Source organism: Polistes canadensis, unplaced genomic scaffold (assembly GCF_001313835.1).
Source record: "Polistes canadensis isolate GaletaPanama2010 unplaced genomic scaffold, ASM131383v1 scaffold_145, whole genome shotgun sequence".
NCBI lineage: Eukaryota > Metazoa > Arthropoda > Insecta > Hymenoptera > Vespidae > Polistes > Polistes canadensis.
Window position 1 is genome coordinate 49,253 of NW_014569692.1, and position 17,792 is coordinate 67,044.

The 17,792-nt window shown below is 27.0% G+C and overlaps 5 protein-coding genes across 6 annotated transcripts in view; 2 read left to right on the forward strand and 3 right to left on the reverse strand.

Moving 5' to 3' along the window:
* Window positions 1-5,844, forward strand: part of LOC106788603 (matrix metalloproteinase-14) — a 37,498-nt gene extending 31,654 nt beyond the window's left edge. Inside the window, exon 10 of one of the 2 annotated variants that reach the window (XM_014752011.1) lies at window positions 2,085-2,538. In XM_014752011.1, the coding sequence (XP_014607497.1) occupies window positions 2,085-2,131 (47 nt within the window). In that variant the 3' untranslated portion in view covers window positions 2,132-2,538. The other variant, XM_014752012.1, reaches the window with a different exon arrangement.
* Window positions 5,845-6,148: 304 nt separating this feature from the next.
* LOC106788604 (O-glucosyltransferase rumi homolog) lies at window positions 6,149-8,422 on the reverse strand. The gene is made up of 6 exons (XM_014752014.1): window positions 8,169-8,422; window positions 7,884-8,055; window positions 7,372-7,573; window positions 6,902-7,180; window positions 6,575-6,807; window positions 6,149-6,383 (listed from the first exon to the last, which is right to left on the reverse strand). Exons 1-6 carry the CDS (start codon window positions 8,293-8,295, stop codon window positions 6,188-6,190), a joined length of 1,209 nt encoding a protein of 402 aa, XP_014607500.1. The 5' UTR covers window positions 8,296-8,422; the 3' UTR covers window positions 6,149-6,187.
* A 486-nt stretch (window positions 8,423-8,908) lies between these two features.
* LOC106788605 (pseudouridine-5'-phosphatase-like) lies at window positions 8,909-10,720 on the forward strand. Its single transcript, XM_014752015.1, has 5 exons — window positions 8,909-8,989; window positions 9,122-9,213; window positions 9,430-9,648; window positions 9,845-10,077; window positions 10,148-10,720. Exons 2-5 carry the CDS (start codon window positions 9,150-9,152, stop codon window positions 10,319-10,321), a joined length of 690 nt encoding a protein of 229 aa, XP_014607501.1. The 5' UTR covers window positions 8,909-8,989; window positions 9,122-9,149; the 3' UTR covers window positions 10,322-10,720.
* Window positions 10,721-11,904: 1,184 nt separating this feature from the next.
* LOC106788598 (NADH dehydrogenase [ubiquinone] 1 alpha subcomplex subunit 2) lies at window positions 11,905-12,815 on the reverse strand. Its single transcript, XM_014752002.1, has 3 exons — window positions 12,499-12,815; window positions 12,260-12,366; window positions 11,905-12,080 (listed from the first exon to the last, which is right to left on the reverse strand). Exons 1-3 carry the CDS (start codon window positions 12,579-12,581, stop codon window positions 11,989-11,991), a joined length of 282 nt encoding a protein of 93 aa, XP_014607488.1. The 5' UTR covers window positions 12,582-12,815; the 3' UTR covers window positions 11,905-11,988.
* Window positions 12,816-14,782: 1,967 nt separating this feature from the next.
* Window positions 14,783-17,702, reverse strand: LOC106788622 (E3 ubiquitin-protein ligase MSL2). The gene is made up of 4 exons (XM_014752040.1): window positions 17,019-17,702; window positions 16,615-16,850; window positions 15,928-16,125; window positions 14,783-15,779 (listed from the first exon to the last, which is right to left on the reverse strand). Exons 1-4 carry the CDS (start codon window positions 17,596-17,598, stop codon window positions 15,507-15,509), a joined length of 1,287 nt encoding a protein of 428 aa, XP_014607526.1. The 5' UTR covers window positions 17,599-17,702; the 3' UTR covers window positions 14,783-15,506.
* Between the last annotated feature and the right edge of the window lie 90 nt (window positions 17,703-17,792).

Below are 17,792 nucleotides of genomic sequence, written 5' to 3' on the forward strand. Positions count from 1 at the left end.
TTTAAATTCATCGAAAGAATATATACATATATATATAAATATTTTTTTTCTCTTTCTTTCTTTTTTTCAAAATTATTTTATCATCGAAGTATTTGCATGAAATCGTGTAAAGATTTTTGATCCTTCTATAAAATTATTTTGGTTTGGCCTATTGAAAGAAAAATTCAAAAATTCAAAACCCAATAAAAGCCCGAAGTATTTATTAGCCAGGTTGGCGAATCGAACATTCGATATTCTATCTTTCTCTTTTTTCTCTCGTATTTGTTTGATAAAAATTGCAAAAAAAAAATCTTGTTGTCGTAATTATCTGAAAAGAAAATTAAGGATAATTTTAATATAAATCATGTCGTCAATGTGTCATCGTCGCCGTATCCAGTACCGGAAAAAAAGTAAATATTTTAGACATAAGGAACTTCTAAACAGCTTACTCTATTCCTTTTTTTATTTTTCATATTCTTTATAAAAGTACAAAAATGATATGCTTGTAGGAGGTATGCACTATGTGTCTATGAATTGCATGCTAAATTTACGTATGGTTTTTTTTTTTTTTGGTCATCTTTCTCATGCTTTCTATCTCTTTGCAATCTTTTCTTTTATAACAAAACAAAAAATTGTAATACTTTGTTGTGGGTTATTTTTATATGTGTTTTTTTTTTTTAATTGCACGTTAATTATTATTACAAAAATAACATAACATAACTAACCAATAGTATTTATGTAAATTCGATTGATCGTTAGGATCGATCATAGAAATTTTTAAAGGTATGTTATTCGAACGATTTGATTGGCACGAGTTACGTTTATTTACTATGCACGTATTTATTGGTATATATATTATTTGCATAAGTGTTTCTACACATGCATGTATTATTTGTATGTCCTATATTAGAAATGTTCTATATCACGTATGTGTGTATGTACGGTGGATTGGCATAGTAAATCACAGTACGAGGTCGATAAAGGAAAAAACAAAATTATATAAATATTTTTCTTACTTACGTATGTGCAGCAAAACGTGTGTGAAATCAAAAGGTGCATGGTTTAAAAAAATATATATATATATAAAAATATATATTAAACACCTGTTTATAAACGGTTGACGGTCACGTTGTTTGGAACTTGAACTAATATTATCAGGGAAGAATCTATATTGTATTTCCTTCTAACCAATCACAATTCACTTTTTTGGTCACGTGTCATATCTCAATTTCACTTATTTATTTTATACGATTATTCACTTCCTTTTGTTTATTTGTTCGTTGAATTATTTGTATTTTATGGTTTTATGCACCATCGCACACTTCGTACACACATTTCGTATTTTCTTCATATTGCACGTTAATTCATTATTCATTTTTATTTATTTTTTCATTCATATGTATGTTACGATCTTTATTATTTATTTTTTCTGCACGATCATTTTCTTTCGACTGCGTATGGTGGTGAAAGGCCGAATTTTACATGTGAACCAAAAAAAAAAAGAAGATAATCAAAAATGTAGTTTTGTTTTAGCGGGATCAATCATTACGCAGCATGTGTTTTTTTGTTTCTTTTCAACTTCTATCCACTACTTTACTTTTTTATTATCACTCTTTTCTAATGAGTTCTTCTTTCTTCCGCCATAATTTTTTTTTTTCAATATAAATCGAGTACTTTCCGCCATCTTGCTTTGATCAATCACGAACAATAATCGAAATAATTGAAGCAAGATGGTACTGAATTTTTTTTTCTTTTTTAAATTCGATATTTCAAAAATATTATTATTTTTTATTATTACAGATCGGAAAATGATCTTATAATTTGTAACTGTACCCATTCTATTTTGTTATACTTTGATCGAAACACCATAATGTCAATCGCATAAAATAATCATTATTCATTAAAATTCATTCGTGAAATTGGTTTTAAATTTTGAAGGAAAGTACAAAACGCCAATGTAAATAAAAACCACCGAACCATTTGTCGAAGCGCTCGCGCGCACTTGCACACTTTAAGAAAAAAAAAAGAAAAAAGTAATCAACTACGTTATAGTCAAAAGTTTTAATTAAGATAAAAATTAATCCCGGAAAATACTATATTTCCAGAGGACAACAACTTTCGTCTCGGATCGAACGGATTCGAGAAAAAGTGAGCGGCAACTGAATCGATAAAACGGCCAACGTTAATCGATCGCGATACACGTGCCAAAACTATCGCAAACCAAAAAATAATACACGCACACGAAAAGAAAAGAAATATATAAGTTCCAAACAACAACGAATCCAAACAGCACGATTGTAAGAACGATCCGAACGTTTTGAACGACGTTTATTCGCGCGCGTTCCTGCGCATGCGCCACGGATGCGCGCGCATACTCAGAGAGGGAGACAGAAAGAAAGCGAGAGACCTCTTGCTGCGCGTGGCTCGGCCAATCATAATCGATCAAACTCACCCTTCATTACTATCCCCTAGATCACATCCTTCGAACCAATCAAAATCCTTCATTAAATCGCACGTGGATATAAATGCACGAATGAGCGCGCTATTATTTCTTTTTCCTTCAATAATCAACAGGAGGAATAGACGAACAATTCGTGACGTCGTCCAATCAAGATCGCATGGATTCTGGATCGCGTAGCATTGCCAGCGGATCAGTTCTCATTAGTATTGTGACGGTGATCATAGCGAGGTTCGTCGTTGCAACATAAAGTAAATTACTTCGGAATACGAAGATTATGTTTTCAACTGCGTAAAGGAAAAAGGAAATCTAGAAAATGACATGGATTCTTTAGAAATGGATAGAAGAATTATCGTCAAGAATATAAATCGAAGAAACACGTAGCAATACCAATCATCGTCGTATTGAAAAAGAAAGAGAAGAAGAAGAAGAAGAAGAAGAAGAAGAAGAAGAGGACATTAGAAGAATGTGTGTTGGTTATCCTGGTTTCATAATTCGAAACGAAACGAACGTTCCCGCGCACACGCATTTTCAAATGCGTTCCTTATTATTATTATTATTCCTTATTATGGATTCTCATCATTGACCTACGACTGGCTATCGTTAGTAGTGAAAGTGATTAACTTTAATATGCGTCAAGCTTCTCTATTATTGGACGGTATACGGAAAAAAAAGAAAGAAAGAAAAAGATAGAGAAGAGTTAAACGCAAACTGCCAATAAAAAACGTGTGGTAAAACGTCTTGAATAGAAGTTCTATTTTTTTTTAGCTGATTATATAGTTCACATATCGTACAGTGACATAAATAAGTATGTAAGTATTTTTAGTGGTACGACTTTTGATCAAAATAATCCGAAAAATATAAACTATTATTTATATATGTGGGGTAGTATATTATATTCTTTATTATTGACAATATTACGAGACGTTTTGTTCGTTATGCGCATGCGGAATAATTTAATATAAAGGGTGCTAATTCATGTGATATTAAAATACGATATTTTGAAGTTAAAATCATTGAGAAATTTATTGATTTATTGCAAATTACAAATTTTTATTTTACTGTATTATTAAAATATATTGTAGATCTTTTTTTGTTTATTTATATAAAAATGGGTAAATATAAAACCATCTAATAATATTAAACCATCTTGCGCAGACTGTCTTACGCAGATCATCTTGCGCAGACCGTCTTGCGCAGACTGTCATTCGCAAATCAGCTTGCGCAGAACAACAAACTCATCTCATCGATTCTAACCTTCAATTATTAGGAACTGACAATATAATATTACTACACATATATAAACAGGTATGTAGAAAATTGAGTGATCGTTGAACAAAGTTTCTTATGGAAACGATTTTCCAATTAAATTTCGCTCAATATATTATTTCGGATATTTTCGAGACACACGTAAGCCTATCTATTAAAAAAATTAAGTTTTGAAATAATGTTCGTTCATTATCTCTCTCGACCGATTATTACTGTATTAATCGTCTTCTAGCTCTAATTTACAAACTTTTCCATAGCAAATGTGATTATGCGATGTGTAATCCTTTTTTTTTTTATCTAGATTTTAAGTATTAGGAAATGACATGACTTTTGAATTTATTAATTTAAAGATCTTAAAAAGATTCATACTTTATGAGTATTTTTCCAAAGTACGCTTTCATGTATTTCCTGAATGTATATCGTATAGTATAATTTAAATAGATAAAGTTTAATCCTTAACACTCCGACTTCTATTTGTTTATATCAACCGGCAACTTCGACTTATTTTGCAATGCCATAGATCAATGGTGCCTGAGAGGCACACTAGGAGCGTTAAGGGTTAATATCTTATGAAGGAACTAATCTATTAATAATATTATATAAAATATTGTGTATTAAATATTACAGATAAATTGGTTTGGAAGAATTCTCATATTCATATCAATTTTATTAAATTTATCACTGTTCAATGTTTTCGTGCTGGACCCTTATTCACACACTGCCTATTTATTGATTTGTACATTACCTGCGAAAAGACTTTCTAATATTGTTAGGCACAATTTGTTTTGGGTCTAGAACGTTGTAGCATTTCGCACAAAAAAATTCAAAGTATATTTCTATATTAAAAATAAAAGAAAATATATATTTAAAAAAAAAAAAATGAAATGCAGCAGTAAAACATTGCAACGCCAGGCAACTATACTATGATTAATAAAGAAATGCTATCAAATTGTTTCTCATATATGTCGACAATACGATATTGTCTAAAGTATTTGTTATAGAAAAAAATTAAAATGTTACATGAGTGTTCTAGTATTTTAAATTATATTATTAAAAAAAAAAAAAAGTTATGTATTAATTGTTGAGCGATAATAATGATAGCAAATGATATAATGTTATTTAACCATTCGACTGTGTTGTGAAGAAGAATGTTGCATAGATCGCCTATAGACGTCATTCGCAGTCAAAGGATTAAAAGAATTAAAAAAGAAGATACAACACGCAGAGTACACAATACATATAAGTTTACAAGGAAACCAATAATAATAACTTTATATCCAACAATAAAAAAATTAATGAATTTAAATCACAAATAATATATATTCATATTAAAACATTCGCTAATAGTACTCATGTCTCACGACTATTAATTTACTATTGTGTTTAAAAAGAATTGTTATTTTGCAAGTGCCTTAAAAAATATTTTTGTAACTTATACATTTGATATCTATGACATAAAAGAGAAAAAATGAAAGAAAAGAAAAGAAAAAAGAAATCATATTTTTGTAATGCATACATCTCATATCTTAATCTTTGTCTACGCATTTGCAAAGAGATACATGCTTTATTTTTTCATGTAAATTAAAACTATAAATGAAAAGAATTTAGTTTATAAAAATATAACGTTTTTTTTTTGTTATTCTGCAACATTTATTTCCTCGTAATAAATGCTTCCATATTATCGTCAATACATTAAACGCTATATTTTCATCGAAGAACAAATTATATCTCATTACAATAAAAGTTATGTATCTATGTGCAAGAACCAAATACTGTGTGGTTTTCAAATAATATCTGGAATGTATTGATCAAGTATCAATTTTTATATAGTCTAAAAAAAGAAAATAATACTTTGTAGTTATATTTCAATATTAACACGCTAAGATGAAACGAATAATGACGAAATTAAAATATATAATTGACCATAATGTATTATATATATATAACTATCCAAATTGATAATTATTTTCAACCAATAATGCATTTTCTTATAATTCAATAAGTCTCTAAGTAGTTTGATTGTGTAAGTGTTTTACCAGTACTTAAGTATTAAGAATCGTTTAATATGTATAAAGTTACACTATAAATGACCCTGTACTATGATCAAATATTTATTAAATTATGCATTTGCTAGTTTACAAATCTATTTTTTTTTTTTCCATATTAATATGAAAATATTTTATTACGTTTGAAAATAAAAAATGAATTATAATAAGCATAGTACGAGGTCGTTTTTTATGTTTATTGTAACGTTGGAGTATTAATGATTCACTTTGAAACTTGCCACATAGCTGTTTTACTCCAACTAAGAAAAAAAACCTCCATTGTAATATACTTTCCACATTATCATAAAAAGTAAATATTATTATTATTATAATAATAAAAAATACATGTATATTTTATCTAGTATAATGATTATACTTATTATATAATATATATATATATATATTTTTTACTTCATTAATTAATCAAATTAATCAATTATTTTCGTTCTATTTTAATTAGATTCTTATCTAAAATTGGTTTGTACGACAACACTTTCCCATAACTCTGTAAAAGTTTTTTCCAAAAGCACGTTATATCTTTCATTCTTAACTTATGCCAAATAAAATCTCTACCGCGATTAGCCATTTTTTCTGACAATGCATCATTGTCTATCGCAAATTGTATGAGTTCTCTGAAAAGAAAAAGAAAATGTTAACGTAATTAATTGAATTATATTAGAAATAGAATAATAATAATAATAATAATAATATAAAAAAATATATTATTTCAAAAATTAAATATGTCATTAGTATTTAAGAACTTATTTTAATGATGTAAAAAAAAAAAAAAATGTGTTACGAAATAATAGCCATCGAATCTTACTTTAAATCAGTTTGAGTAGCGTCCTTAGGAACAGGAATAAAATGAATCCATGGTTTCATAGCGTCGTAAAAAAATTCTGTCCATTCATCGCCGACATGGAAAACTAAGGATCGGCACAGGAACAAATGTTTATATCGAAAGGAAGCTGCTACTCCACGATAGTTAAATAAATACTTATACGCGCAATGAGATTCTAATGGAACTTCAGAAGCTGGAGGTGCATGTAGCGTATCCTAAATATAAACATTGATATTTAATGATAAAGAATTGAAATAGATTATTAAATGAAACAAAATAATAATAATAATAATAATTAAATTAACTTACTTCGTCAGACTTCCACGCTTGATTCTTTGTATACTGTGCATCAATTAAGTTAGGATTTTCACGGCTCAATAATATTAAATTATCACGTTCAGAGCTAGTCCTAGAGCCACGAAAAAAGACCTTCTCTTTTTTCTTATCCCATGGTATATTTTTACTAGTTTTATCTAATAATTGACGGTGTTTATCCCACCGTCCAAGACCACGAGGATACAAAGATATAGCAGGTCCTCCTTCCCAAAATGCCCATGCTGGATACATAATATCATAATATTGTGGTGTCTATAAATATTGTGTAATGTGCTGAATTTGGACACAAATCAAGACGATGTCGAATCGAATGAAGTTCTTTATATATATATATATATATATATAAATATATATATATAGAAAAAAAGTAAAATTTGAAAAATATTGTTCCCTGTTGCGCATTCTGTATATAATTATATTATTTTATATATTATTATTATTACCTTGCTAAATGAAAGTATAGGTAGAGGTTTTCCAAAATGCTTATTCGATTGAGGATAATCTCTAGTGTTAACAACTAAATCCATGTCAGTTAAGTTATCAATTATCTTAAAAATAAAGTGTTCTATCCCGGCGCATCTCGACGGAAACATGCAATCTTTTTCTCTGTAAAGCTTCCCTCCAATTATTTGATAAAATGTACCTCTGAGAAAAATAAAAGGATATTATATTAGAATGAAATATTAATAATAATTATCAAAATGTTTACAGCGGTTACTGTAATTGGTGATACAAGCGAGTAGGAAAATATCTGAGAATTAAGATAATGAAATTAATTGAACTAAAACTCAATCAAGTGTACATGAGTATACGACACATAAAATCTTGTAAAAATAAATACGATTCTACAATTTTGATTTAAGATTTTTGTTTTATATAGAATCACTCACTGTTAAATAGTATCACCAATTACAGGATGTATATCAACATCGACATCGAAATAAAACATATATACCTGGTCTTTGCTATATCAATTAATTCTTTGCTTATACCATTTTTCTTAAATGGTTTTAAATCTCTTATTATTATATTTTTAAAACATTCACATCTGGTAGCGTTGCATTCTATGTAATTTCTTTCAGCCTCGTTGATAGCTTCAATATATTTTTTATATTTTTCATTAGAAACTATAATAATATATAAAATATAAACGATTAATATTCTTTTAATATAATAATTAAACATTTATTTTTTATTTTATTTTTTTTATATATACAAATGTAAATAAAGTAACAACAACCTTTGGTATATTTATAACCTTCATCTCTGTCTTTGCAATTGTCTGCATCATCAATCTCACAGTATTGTTCGACGCAGTGTCCTTTTAATAAAATTATTAATAAAACAATTAAACTTAAGCACTTCATTCATACGCCGTAATTTTAATTTAATAATATAAATATTAATAACAAAGTAACTTTTCCAATAATGGATGATGTATACTTTGTCGAGATTAGAAAATATTTCTTATTAAATATCAGCACTAATTGAACAATATTTTATATATATACATGTGTATAATATAGAATTAATTAATCATTTTTAATATATTGCATTTATTTTCTTTTATTATTTGTTAATGTTAACGTTTTCATCAAATTAATTGATTAAAATTTGTAACATTTGACATCATTCAAATTTTCTAAGCTTAATGGTCACCAAATGCATCTGTGTTTGATTTTACACGCATACTTAGAAAAAAAAAAAGGAAGAGGACATTTAAAAAAGAAATCAGAACTATACCTTATATAGAGTAATTTTGTGAGGTTTAAAAATAAATATAATTAAAGAAAAGAACAGAAAATCCGATCATTAAAAGATACAATCGACTTATGTCAATATTATCTTTAATGATAAATATTTGTAAAAATTTGTGTTTTTTTTTTTAATATACCAATTATTTACAATTCTTACGTCATACTAACCTAATCTTTAAAAAACTTGAATAAAGCGACATCTATGAAAGAATTTTGTCATACACTTTGAATTGATTGCTTGGCAATAGACTAGTTCAAATCTAAACGTTGTTTTGTCAGGAACGAATTAAGTAAAGATAAAATTGTAAGTAATAACAGTTTATTTTAATTATCATTCTATACTAATTAAATATATGATACTCTATACGTTATTATATTAGTTTAATTATTTTAATCGGCTAATAACATTTACTAATATTTGTAATCACAATTGCAGATAACCTAACAAACATTTACTTTAAAAAATGGCTGCCAACAATTATAAAAAAGTAACACATTGTATTTTTGATATGGATGGTTTATTATTAGGTACGATATATATATGTTTATTTATTATAATTATTTAAATTATTTGATAGTTGGTAGTAGATTCTATTTTATATTTAATCAAATTGTTTCAATATGAATATACAAATTTTATTGGTTATTTTTTTTTTTTTATAAAGAAATAGATATAAAATTAATCTTTTTAAAATAAATATATAAAGTATAATTTAAAATATTTATTTTTATATAATTATTCAGATACAGAGACTTTGTACTCCCAAGCTTTCAATCAAATTTCTCAAAAGTATGGTAAAGATTATACTTGGGAACATAAAATTAAAATAATGGGATTTAAGAGCAGCGAAGCAGCTAAAACTATTGTTGAGATGTTAGAATTGCCGATAAGTGGACCAGAATTTGAAAGACAACTCGCCGATATATATGTGGAAATTTTTCCGAAGTGTAATTTAATGCCAGGTATTTGTCAATTTACATTTTACGAAACCATTTGTATCAAACATTAACTACTTGCACTATAATAACATGTAAACATGAGAAACATAAGTCCTACCTGTAGCGAATCTTACAAGCTAAACAGATAAAGTACAAAATATAGCAGCAAATATATGGCATGCATTAAAATATATAAAAAATATTATGTATTATTATACAGGTGCAGAGCGCCTTTTAAAACATCTGAAAAACAATAATGTTCCAATTGCACTTGCGACAAGTTCTAGTAAACCAACCGGTGATATAAAAACTCAAAGATGGGAGCACATTTTTGATTTGTTTCATCATAAAGTTTATGGTGGTACAGATCCAGAAGTTAAAAAAGGAAAACCAAATCCAGATATATTTTTAATAGCTGCTCAAAGGTTTCCTGACAAGCCTGAACCTTCAAAGGTCTTTTATTTTATATGTAATATTAAACAAAAGTAATGTTACAATATTTTACTCATCAAGGTTATTACAGTGCCTAGTATTTGAAGATTCTCCTAATGGAGTAGAAGCTGCCGTAGCTGCAGGAATGCAAGTTATAATGGTGCCAGATCCTATGTTGGATGAAAAATATTTTAAAGGTGCAACTGTTGTATTAAAAAGCCTGGAAGATTTTCGTCCGGAATTATTTGGTTTACCACCATATTAACTAGAACCAAATTTCAGTAGCTATGAATTCTTCTGAGCCTAATTCTTAATCGATTTTAATGAACGAGGATTTATTAAAAAAGATAAAAACTTATTACACGAGATCACTCGTTTAAAAATTTTCATAAATAATATAATTTTCAATATAAATAGTTTCAAAATTAGGAAGAAAGAAAAAGAATCATCTCGTGGGGTTTTATAAAATCTTATTCATAAAAATCGATCAGTAATTATCTTTAGGAGAATTAGATAATTATATCGTAAACTGTTGCGATGTGCTATATGGATTTATCATGTGGTTATGCTTGTGTCGTTATGCTAAAGTCATTTGGAAAAAATAAGCATATCTAATAATCGGTAAATATTTTAATGAAATATTTACTATGTTATTTGAAAGAAATGAATAAACTATAGATTTCGAATAAAACATTTAGATATTTAGATATTTATCTTTATAATTTTTAGACGATATATATTTTGTATATATGTTTTTTATTATTTATTTGCACAGAACGTACTTGATGCTCGTACATGAAATATTCCATTGATCAAATCCGTTACGTAATCATTACCAAGAAATAATAAATGTGGTAGGAAAGATAAATTTCTCATTTTTCACATCAATAGATAATATTTACGATATATTCGCGTACTTAGATATTAAGTAAAAAAATAATCTTAATTTAGATACGGCAATATTTATAATCTTATTTTACTGCTAGTATTTTATTGTCACCTAAAAGATAACATAGAGTTCCGACTTTATTCTTTTATATTATTGTTTTATTTATTTATTATATTATTATTTAATAATTATATTAATACCAATGCTTTTTGAACATTATTTTTATCTAACTTATATAATAAATATATATCAGTATACTCGTCGTTTAATCACTATACTTTTTAAATAGAATTTCATCTATGAATTGTCCTATTGTTAACTTACTTTCTTAATTTATTCTAATGACATAAAGGGTACAGCATACTTACACAAGCATACACACCGACATGATAAACCTAGAAAAGGAATAATGTTGCCTTTAACGTGCTTCTAAATTTTCTTTCAATTTTTTTTTCTTCTAAACTCGTCATTGATTTAATATGCATAATTTTGAGCAAGATGTGATGAACAGCCTTTCGGAGTATAGTCAGATTGTAAAGTAGAATATAATACATAAATATGAAAATCTGCAGGCAGGTTTTCTATAGGATTTCACAGTTCAAACATTTAGACGAATTTTTTATTTCGGAATCTCTATTAAAAATTTATATATATATTAGGATAAACTTAAATAAAAAAAAAAAAAAAAAAAGAAAGATATAATAATGAATACCATATCCTGCCATATATTTAAGTATTTCTTTTAGTTATTTTGTATGCATTCCGCGTATAAACTTTTTTAGTATCTTATACGTACATAATAGATCGTAATATATTTTTTGGTCTCATTTATATCTTGTAATTTTTACAAGCTTGATATAAATTATTTGTGCTCTAATTCAGTGCGTATATATACACAATAATTAAGTTCCTGTGAACATTTTTCCTATAAATAAAAAACGAAAGAAAAGATAATATACTTTTTCATTTATAATAACTAATTTATTTGACAACTAAACAACAATTATGTGATATACATATCTATTTTATAAATTAGAATATATTCATGGTTTTGTAGATACTAGTTGTTTTAGCCTTTCGAGTATTTCTTCTGACTTTAAATTATTCAGTGATATTTGTTGTTCTACTCCGTATTCTGAAACATTGTAATATTCCAAAGATTAAGATACCAAAAATATAACAACTTATGTATTAATTTGTCTCTGTGTCAAAGAATTTTAATTGATATTATTTTAATTACAATCCTAAAAATATTATTCCAAAATTTATGTAATTAGTATGACAATTAAATTAATATTAATAATTACAACTTACCATAACGTGCAAATAATCTTGGCTCGGTTAACGAACATTCCCGAATTAGAATAGGAAATTTAGGATTATTTTTTTTTATAGAAACATACTGCTGTTTTATGAAATCTCTGAAAAAGAAACACAAGCATATTTAAATACATTTAGGTTAGAATTTGAGCCATTCGGTTATTATTACTGTAGTTAAATCTTCTTAACTTTATATTTAACAAATCCTTTTTTTTATAGTAACTTTAATTTACCTAACTCCTTCACTTGACTTTGATGTTTGACATAAAAGAATTCTCAATTCCTTTAAATGTGATCCAAACTTAATTGCAGCCATCTTTAAATTTCTCTACTCGTTGCTACTACTTACATCATACGAATAATTATATGTCACCGATATAAAAAATAATAGTTTAATTTAATATTTAAATTTAAAATAATATGTTTTTCAAAATTATTGAATATTATATTAAATTATTAATTTTGAATGACAGATAAAAAATAATAAATGAGATAAGGCCCGCGAGCACTTCATAAATTAAAAATTGAAATAGTAAATTGAAAAAGAAAAATCATATTGATCATGGCATATATATATGTTTTTTTTTAATTTTAAACTAACACTTATGTATATAATGGATTAGAAACGTTTGAGTTTATAAATTAGTATGTAAAATAGGTTTATTCTGTTAATTTTGTATGTAGTGACACTGTATGACATATTCTTGAAGACAGACTATAATGACATTACAAATTATCTTCATAAACTAAATCATATATATCCTTATAATCAACGTTTCTTTCGTAAAATGTAATAAATTGTTTCACTGAAACTACTACCATTTTATAATTTATCTATCTGTCAGATTTATGTCATATATATATATATGTATAGAGAAGCATTGATACAGAAATGCATAGCTACATTTTTATATATATATACACATTCACATTTTCCTTATATTTAATTTAATTATAACGTTTGATATTTTGGAGCTTTCTTGGCAACAATTTTGCTTTATATTTAAAAAAAAAAATAATAAAAATAAAATTAAAAAATTATAACAAATAATAATAATAATTCATTTTTTAAATAAGTAAATTCCGTAATTATTGTTATAGATATATGTATATATATTACATCTACGTAATATTAGAAATATATGCATATTTAAATAAGTTTCAAATTACATTCCAAGAGAGTGTAACCAAATAAATAATGTTCTTTATAAGTAATCGTTTCAAATGTAAAATAGTCAATATAAACGAATATGCGCCAAGGAAACTTATCATTATCAACATAGAACATATACATTTCCATGAGACCAAATAATTATTGAGATCTGCTTGTAAATTGAATATATTTTATATATAGAGTGTTCGAAGTTTTTCTTGCCAAAGTGTGTCAGCTTTTTAATAAAGTTTTAAATGATCTATGTTTATATAACATATTTTTCTTATTTTCATGCATAGAATATGCTTACACAGTTTGACTAGAAAAATCTCAAACACCTTGTATATATATATATAATTATATAGATGAAATTTAGTTCTAAAAAATATAATTTATAAGTCTTGGATACATAAGATTAATTCCCTCCAGTACTTTGATAAAATTATCATCTATATACTACTATTTACAATAAATCACCTAAACGTTAGGCAAACGATCATATAATTAATATCTCTTATTTTATTTTCTTTTTATTTTCTATAAAATTTAGAGGCAAAATAAAAATTACAGCCATATTTGCCCCAATGGTTTCAATTTTGTATTATAATATAATATGAACAAATTGTACGGCTTATATATATGTGTGTGTGTGTGTGTGTGTGTGTGTGTGTGTGTGTAGATTATTTAGTATATTTACATTATATTATATTATATTATTACATAATTTAACATTTTTTTCTTTTATTTTTTATTTTTATTTTTTTTTTAATCATTTTCTAAGAACTAAGGTAATTCTTCCTTTGATATAAGAAAATGTTGAATGTGTTTTGTTTTTTTACTTTTGCGCACCTTTATATTAAAAAAGTGGAAATATCGGTATGTAAAATAGTTAAAATATATGTAGCTAAAATATGTGTGACTTTATTTTAAGTCATCGTATGTACAAGAGTGGCAAGTTTATGTTGTTTGAATGTTTTTCTTTCCTTTTTAATTCGCTATGTAATTATTGTATATACATTTTCTTTTCAAAATTTATTTTTTAATTATTCAATAATTTTTCTATATTATCTAACTACATTTTTTTTTTAAATGTACAACAGCTTCATTATACAGCGAATAAAAGAACCTTTTTTTAAATATTTTTTATCTATACATCTCTCTCTCTCTCTCTCTCTCTTTGTACCTATATTATTACTTATTTTTTTTAACTGATCAAAAATGAAGATTTATTATATTTACTTACACACACCGTATATAACAAAAACAAATAATTGCCAAAATATATGTGTGTTTATATATATATATGTACGATAGATTTAATTTTTTAATTAAATAGGTAATTGTACTTTTATATTAAATTTTTTTCTAATTCTTTTCTCTTTTTCAAGTACAATTTGTTTATTATGCTAAGAATAATATATATGATGAAATTCAAAAGCATTATAGTCTCATTCGAACTTATTTTTTATACTATACATGCAACTAGACTTAATTGCTCGAATTATTTAAATTTTCTTTAACAATGGTAATCTTTAAATAGAGAATATAATTTTTTATCATTTGATATTAATTAAACAGTAATTCATTTCATTAATTTCTAACTAAACAAAAATTTAATCATAAAAACATTTGTTTGTTATTGATGCTGTTGTACAAAATTTATCTTTTCATATCTAAATTATCAACTATTAACCGTTCGAGTCCCAGCAGTCTTTAGAAAAATCACATCAACAAGTACCAAATTATGGATTGTATTTCAATAATATAACATTTTTTGACAAGAAATTTGAAGAGCATGATCATTCTACTTGGGACTCAAATGATTTACCCTTTCGCTACTATGGATTATAGTCAATATAAATATTAATATTTTGTCTCATTTAACTATAGCATACAATAAATTCCATCGTAGCGAAAGGATTAGTGAGAATTAGAAATAAAAAAATTCTTATTTATCGTATAGAGATAAAATAGCTTATTAACGATTATCATATCGTCTAAGCTATTTAATTTAAATCAATTCTAATGAACTATTCGTAACTATTAATCTTGTCATGTATAACGCATAATTTTAATTTAAACACTTTGTCACACATCAATTTGTATATCACTGTCTTCGGCTTCACTTTCAGTACTAACCATAGCGTCTTCTCCTACCAATAATGCTGCAGGTAAATTTGGTGGAACATTATCAATATCGAGTCTTGGAGTAGAATAGACATTTAATACTTGAATAGTTGTAGGAGACGTTGATAAGCATTGCGACACGGATCCTAACGGATCCGAATTTAATTCGTCGCAATCTAAAGGAGTTGATAGTTGTAATTGTAGATTATGAAGCTCCGGTATATGTGGGCGGATCTGTAATGTATATACATAGATGTATACATATACGCATCTGTGTATATAGGATATAACAATTAAACAATCATTTAAAGTATAAAATGCAGATGGTAAAGGGTCTTAAAAATAAAAATATCATTAAAGTGATAATTAAAATGACAAATACCTTTAAACCATCAGCTGTATGAGGATTTCTACAGCCTCTACATCTGCATTCGATGCATGGTTTACTTTCAACATAACAGGGACATCTTTGACCGCAACACGTTAATTTTCCAGGTATAGCTGTAGCATTACCGCATCTGCATCCTTTTCTTTTGCTTCTGGTAGAACTCGATCTTGGCTTTTTAAAACTGCCTGACGACTGTGAGGTATAACAAAGCAAGTTGCATTATTATTGATAAAAATATAACAAATAGAAAAGAGTTAAAAACAAAAATAGTGCAGATTAATGCAGAGGTGTATTTACATGTATTTTTGTTTATTATCAATGCACATGCTTTTAATTGGTTAAGATGAAGACAGATTATGAAATAATGACATCTGCATTAATCCCATTTTTTATGGGACCAAGGATAATATATAAATAGAAAACCTTTCTGGGACAAATGTTAGTATGGACTAATGAATGTGATATAAATATATGTATATATGTATATATATGCAAAAGGTTAAATAAAATTAATATTCACAATAATTGGTTAAATGTTATGCAAATTAAATGAAATTATTGTACCTTACAAGTAGCATTAACGAAGATGCACATCATTTAGCGATTGATATTAAAATTATATAGTGCAACGTATATATTCCCTGTAAGGCATAAGATTAACCGAATATCTATTGAAATTACTTTGCTGCCCTTTGAAGATTTTTTCTGAGAAGGGGGCCCATATTTAAGTTGGGTAGATGGAATGCATTTTACCCCTCCTACAGAGCCTTGTTGAGTTCCATCCAATTCCTGCTGTCCGACTTCTATTTCTTCTGTGGCTGCTGCTTTACGTTTTATTGTTATTTTGTTACCAGATCCAGCGTACATCACCGAATATATAGAAGATCCATTAGAAACAGTACGGATAGTAGGAGACTCTAATAAAATAAAATAACTTATATCAGAAAACTTATCTTTGTAAACAAAACTATATAATTAACCACTCGAGTCCAAAGCAATGAGATCACATTGTTATGGTTTTTTATCAACAGTAGTTTTTTAAAGATCCTTTGGACTCAAACGGTCAATGCGATCTTGAAACGAACCAGGTATGTTTGGTGACATAGTCTCAGAAGTTGACATAGTATTCCCTTGCGTTTGAGTAGAGGTAGTACTAGTGTAAACGCAAGGTAAAATACTATATGCTGATTTGGATAAACCAGCAGTACTTTTGAATTCATCTTTAAAACCAGTCCCTTCTTGTATGAGCTCCATAAGACTGGTAGCACCAATAGCTGATGGACCATTGCTTGTTGTATTGGAAGACACGGAGAGTATTAAACTCCGATAAATATTAGTGCTAGTCAAGTATTCACATAATTTTTTATAACACTGTAACAATATCCGGAGTTGGACGTTTTCAACATATTTATCATAATCCTTGCACCAACTACACGATGGTTTGAGTTTTTTACGACCACCCCTACAACCACGACACACATGATGTTGACAGTTGGTTTCAGTCGGTGTATGCGGCTCGATCAACAAATTCGAACACACTGTACAACTCAAGCTCTGCCGCAAATACGGAACTAGCCTATACAAGTCTGTCCAAGAATTAGGATCTTCAGCATCCGCTTGTAAAACCAACCGACATGTTGACACGTAAAGACTCGTAGCGTTCATTTTACTCCGTCCTAAGGTGACGAAAATAATGTTTATTTTATTACCGCGATAAATGATCTAAACATAGCCCCAAAGTATAACCATTTTTACACACAAACAAAACACCGGCCATGTTTAATTTTAATAGATATTTTTTTATCAATTTCGATAGATGTCCTCGTAATCGTCAATAACCCTGCCATCTAGCATCGATT

Bases quoted from the DNA above. Each gene is read 5' to 3' on its own strand.
- LOC106788604 (XM_014752014.1), bottom strand. From the start codon at position 8,295: ATGAAGTGCTTAAGTTTAATTGTTTTATTAATAATTTTATTAAAAGGA. The intron at 8,056-8,168 runs GTTGTTGTTACT...ATATTATTATAG, and splicing joins AGGTTATAAATATACCAAAG to TTTCTAATGAAAAATATAAA. The intron at 6,384-6,574 runs GTAAGATTCGAT...TTTTCTTTTCAG, and splicing joins GCTACTCAAACTGATTTAAA to AGAACTCATACAATTTGCGA.
- LOC106788605 (XM_014752015.1), top strand. From the start codon at position 9,150: ATGGCTGCCAACAATTATAAAAAAGTAACACATTGTATTTTTGATATG. The intron at 9,214-9,429 runs GTACGATATATA...ATAATTATTCAG, and splicing joins TATGGATGGTTTATTATTAG to ATACAGAGACTTTGTACTCC. The intron at 9,649-9,844 runs GTATTTGTCAAT...ATTATTATACAG, and splicing joins GAAGTGTAATTTAATGCCAG to GTGCAGAGCGCCTTTTAAAA.
- LOC106788598 (XM_014752002.1), bottom strand. From the start codon at position 12,581: ATGGCTGCAATTAAGTTTGGATCACATTTAAAGGAATTGAGAATTCTT. The intron at 12,367-12,498 runs GTAAATTAAAGT...TTTCTTTTTCAG, and splicing joins AAGTCAAGTGAAGGAGTTAG to AGATTTCATAAAACAGCAGT. The intron at 12,081-12,259 runs GTAAGTTGTAAT...ACAATGTTTCAG, and splicing joins AAGATTATTTGCACGTTATG to AATACGGAGTAGAACAACAA.
- LOC106788622 (XM_014752040.1), bottom strand. From the start codon at position 17,598: ATGAACGCTACGAGTCTTTACGTGTCAACATGTCGGTTGGTTTTACAA. The intron at 16,851-17,018 runs GTTCGTTTCAAG...TTATTTTATTAG, and splicing joins TATGTCACCAAACATACCTG to AGTCTCCTACTATCCGTACT. The intron at 16,126-16,614 runs GTAATTTCAATA...TATACCTCACAG, and splicing joins AATCTTCAAAGGGCAGCAAA to TCGTCAGGCAGTTTTAAAAA.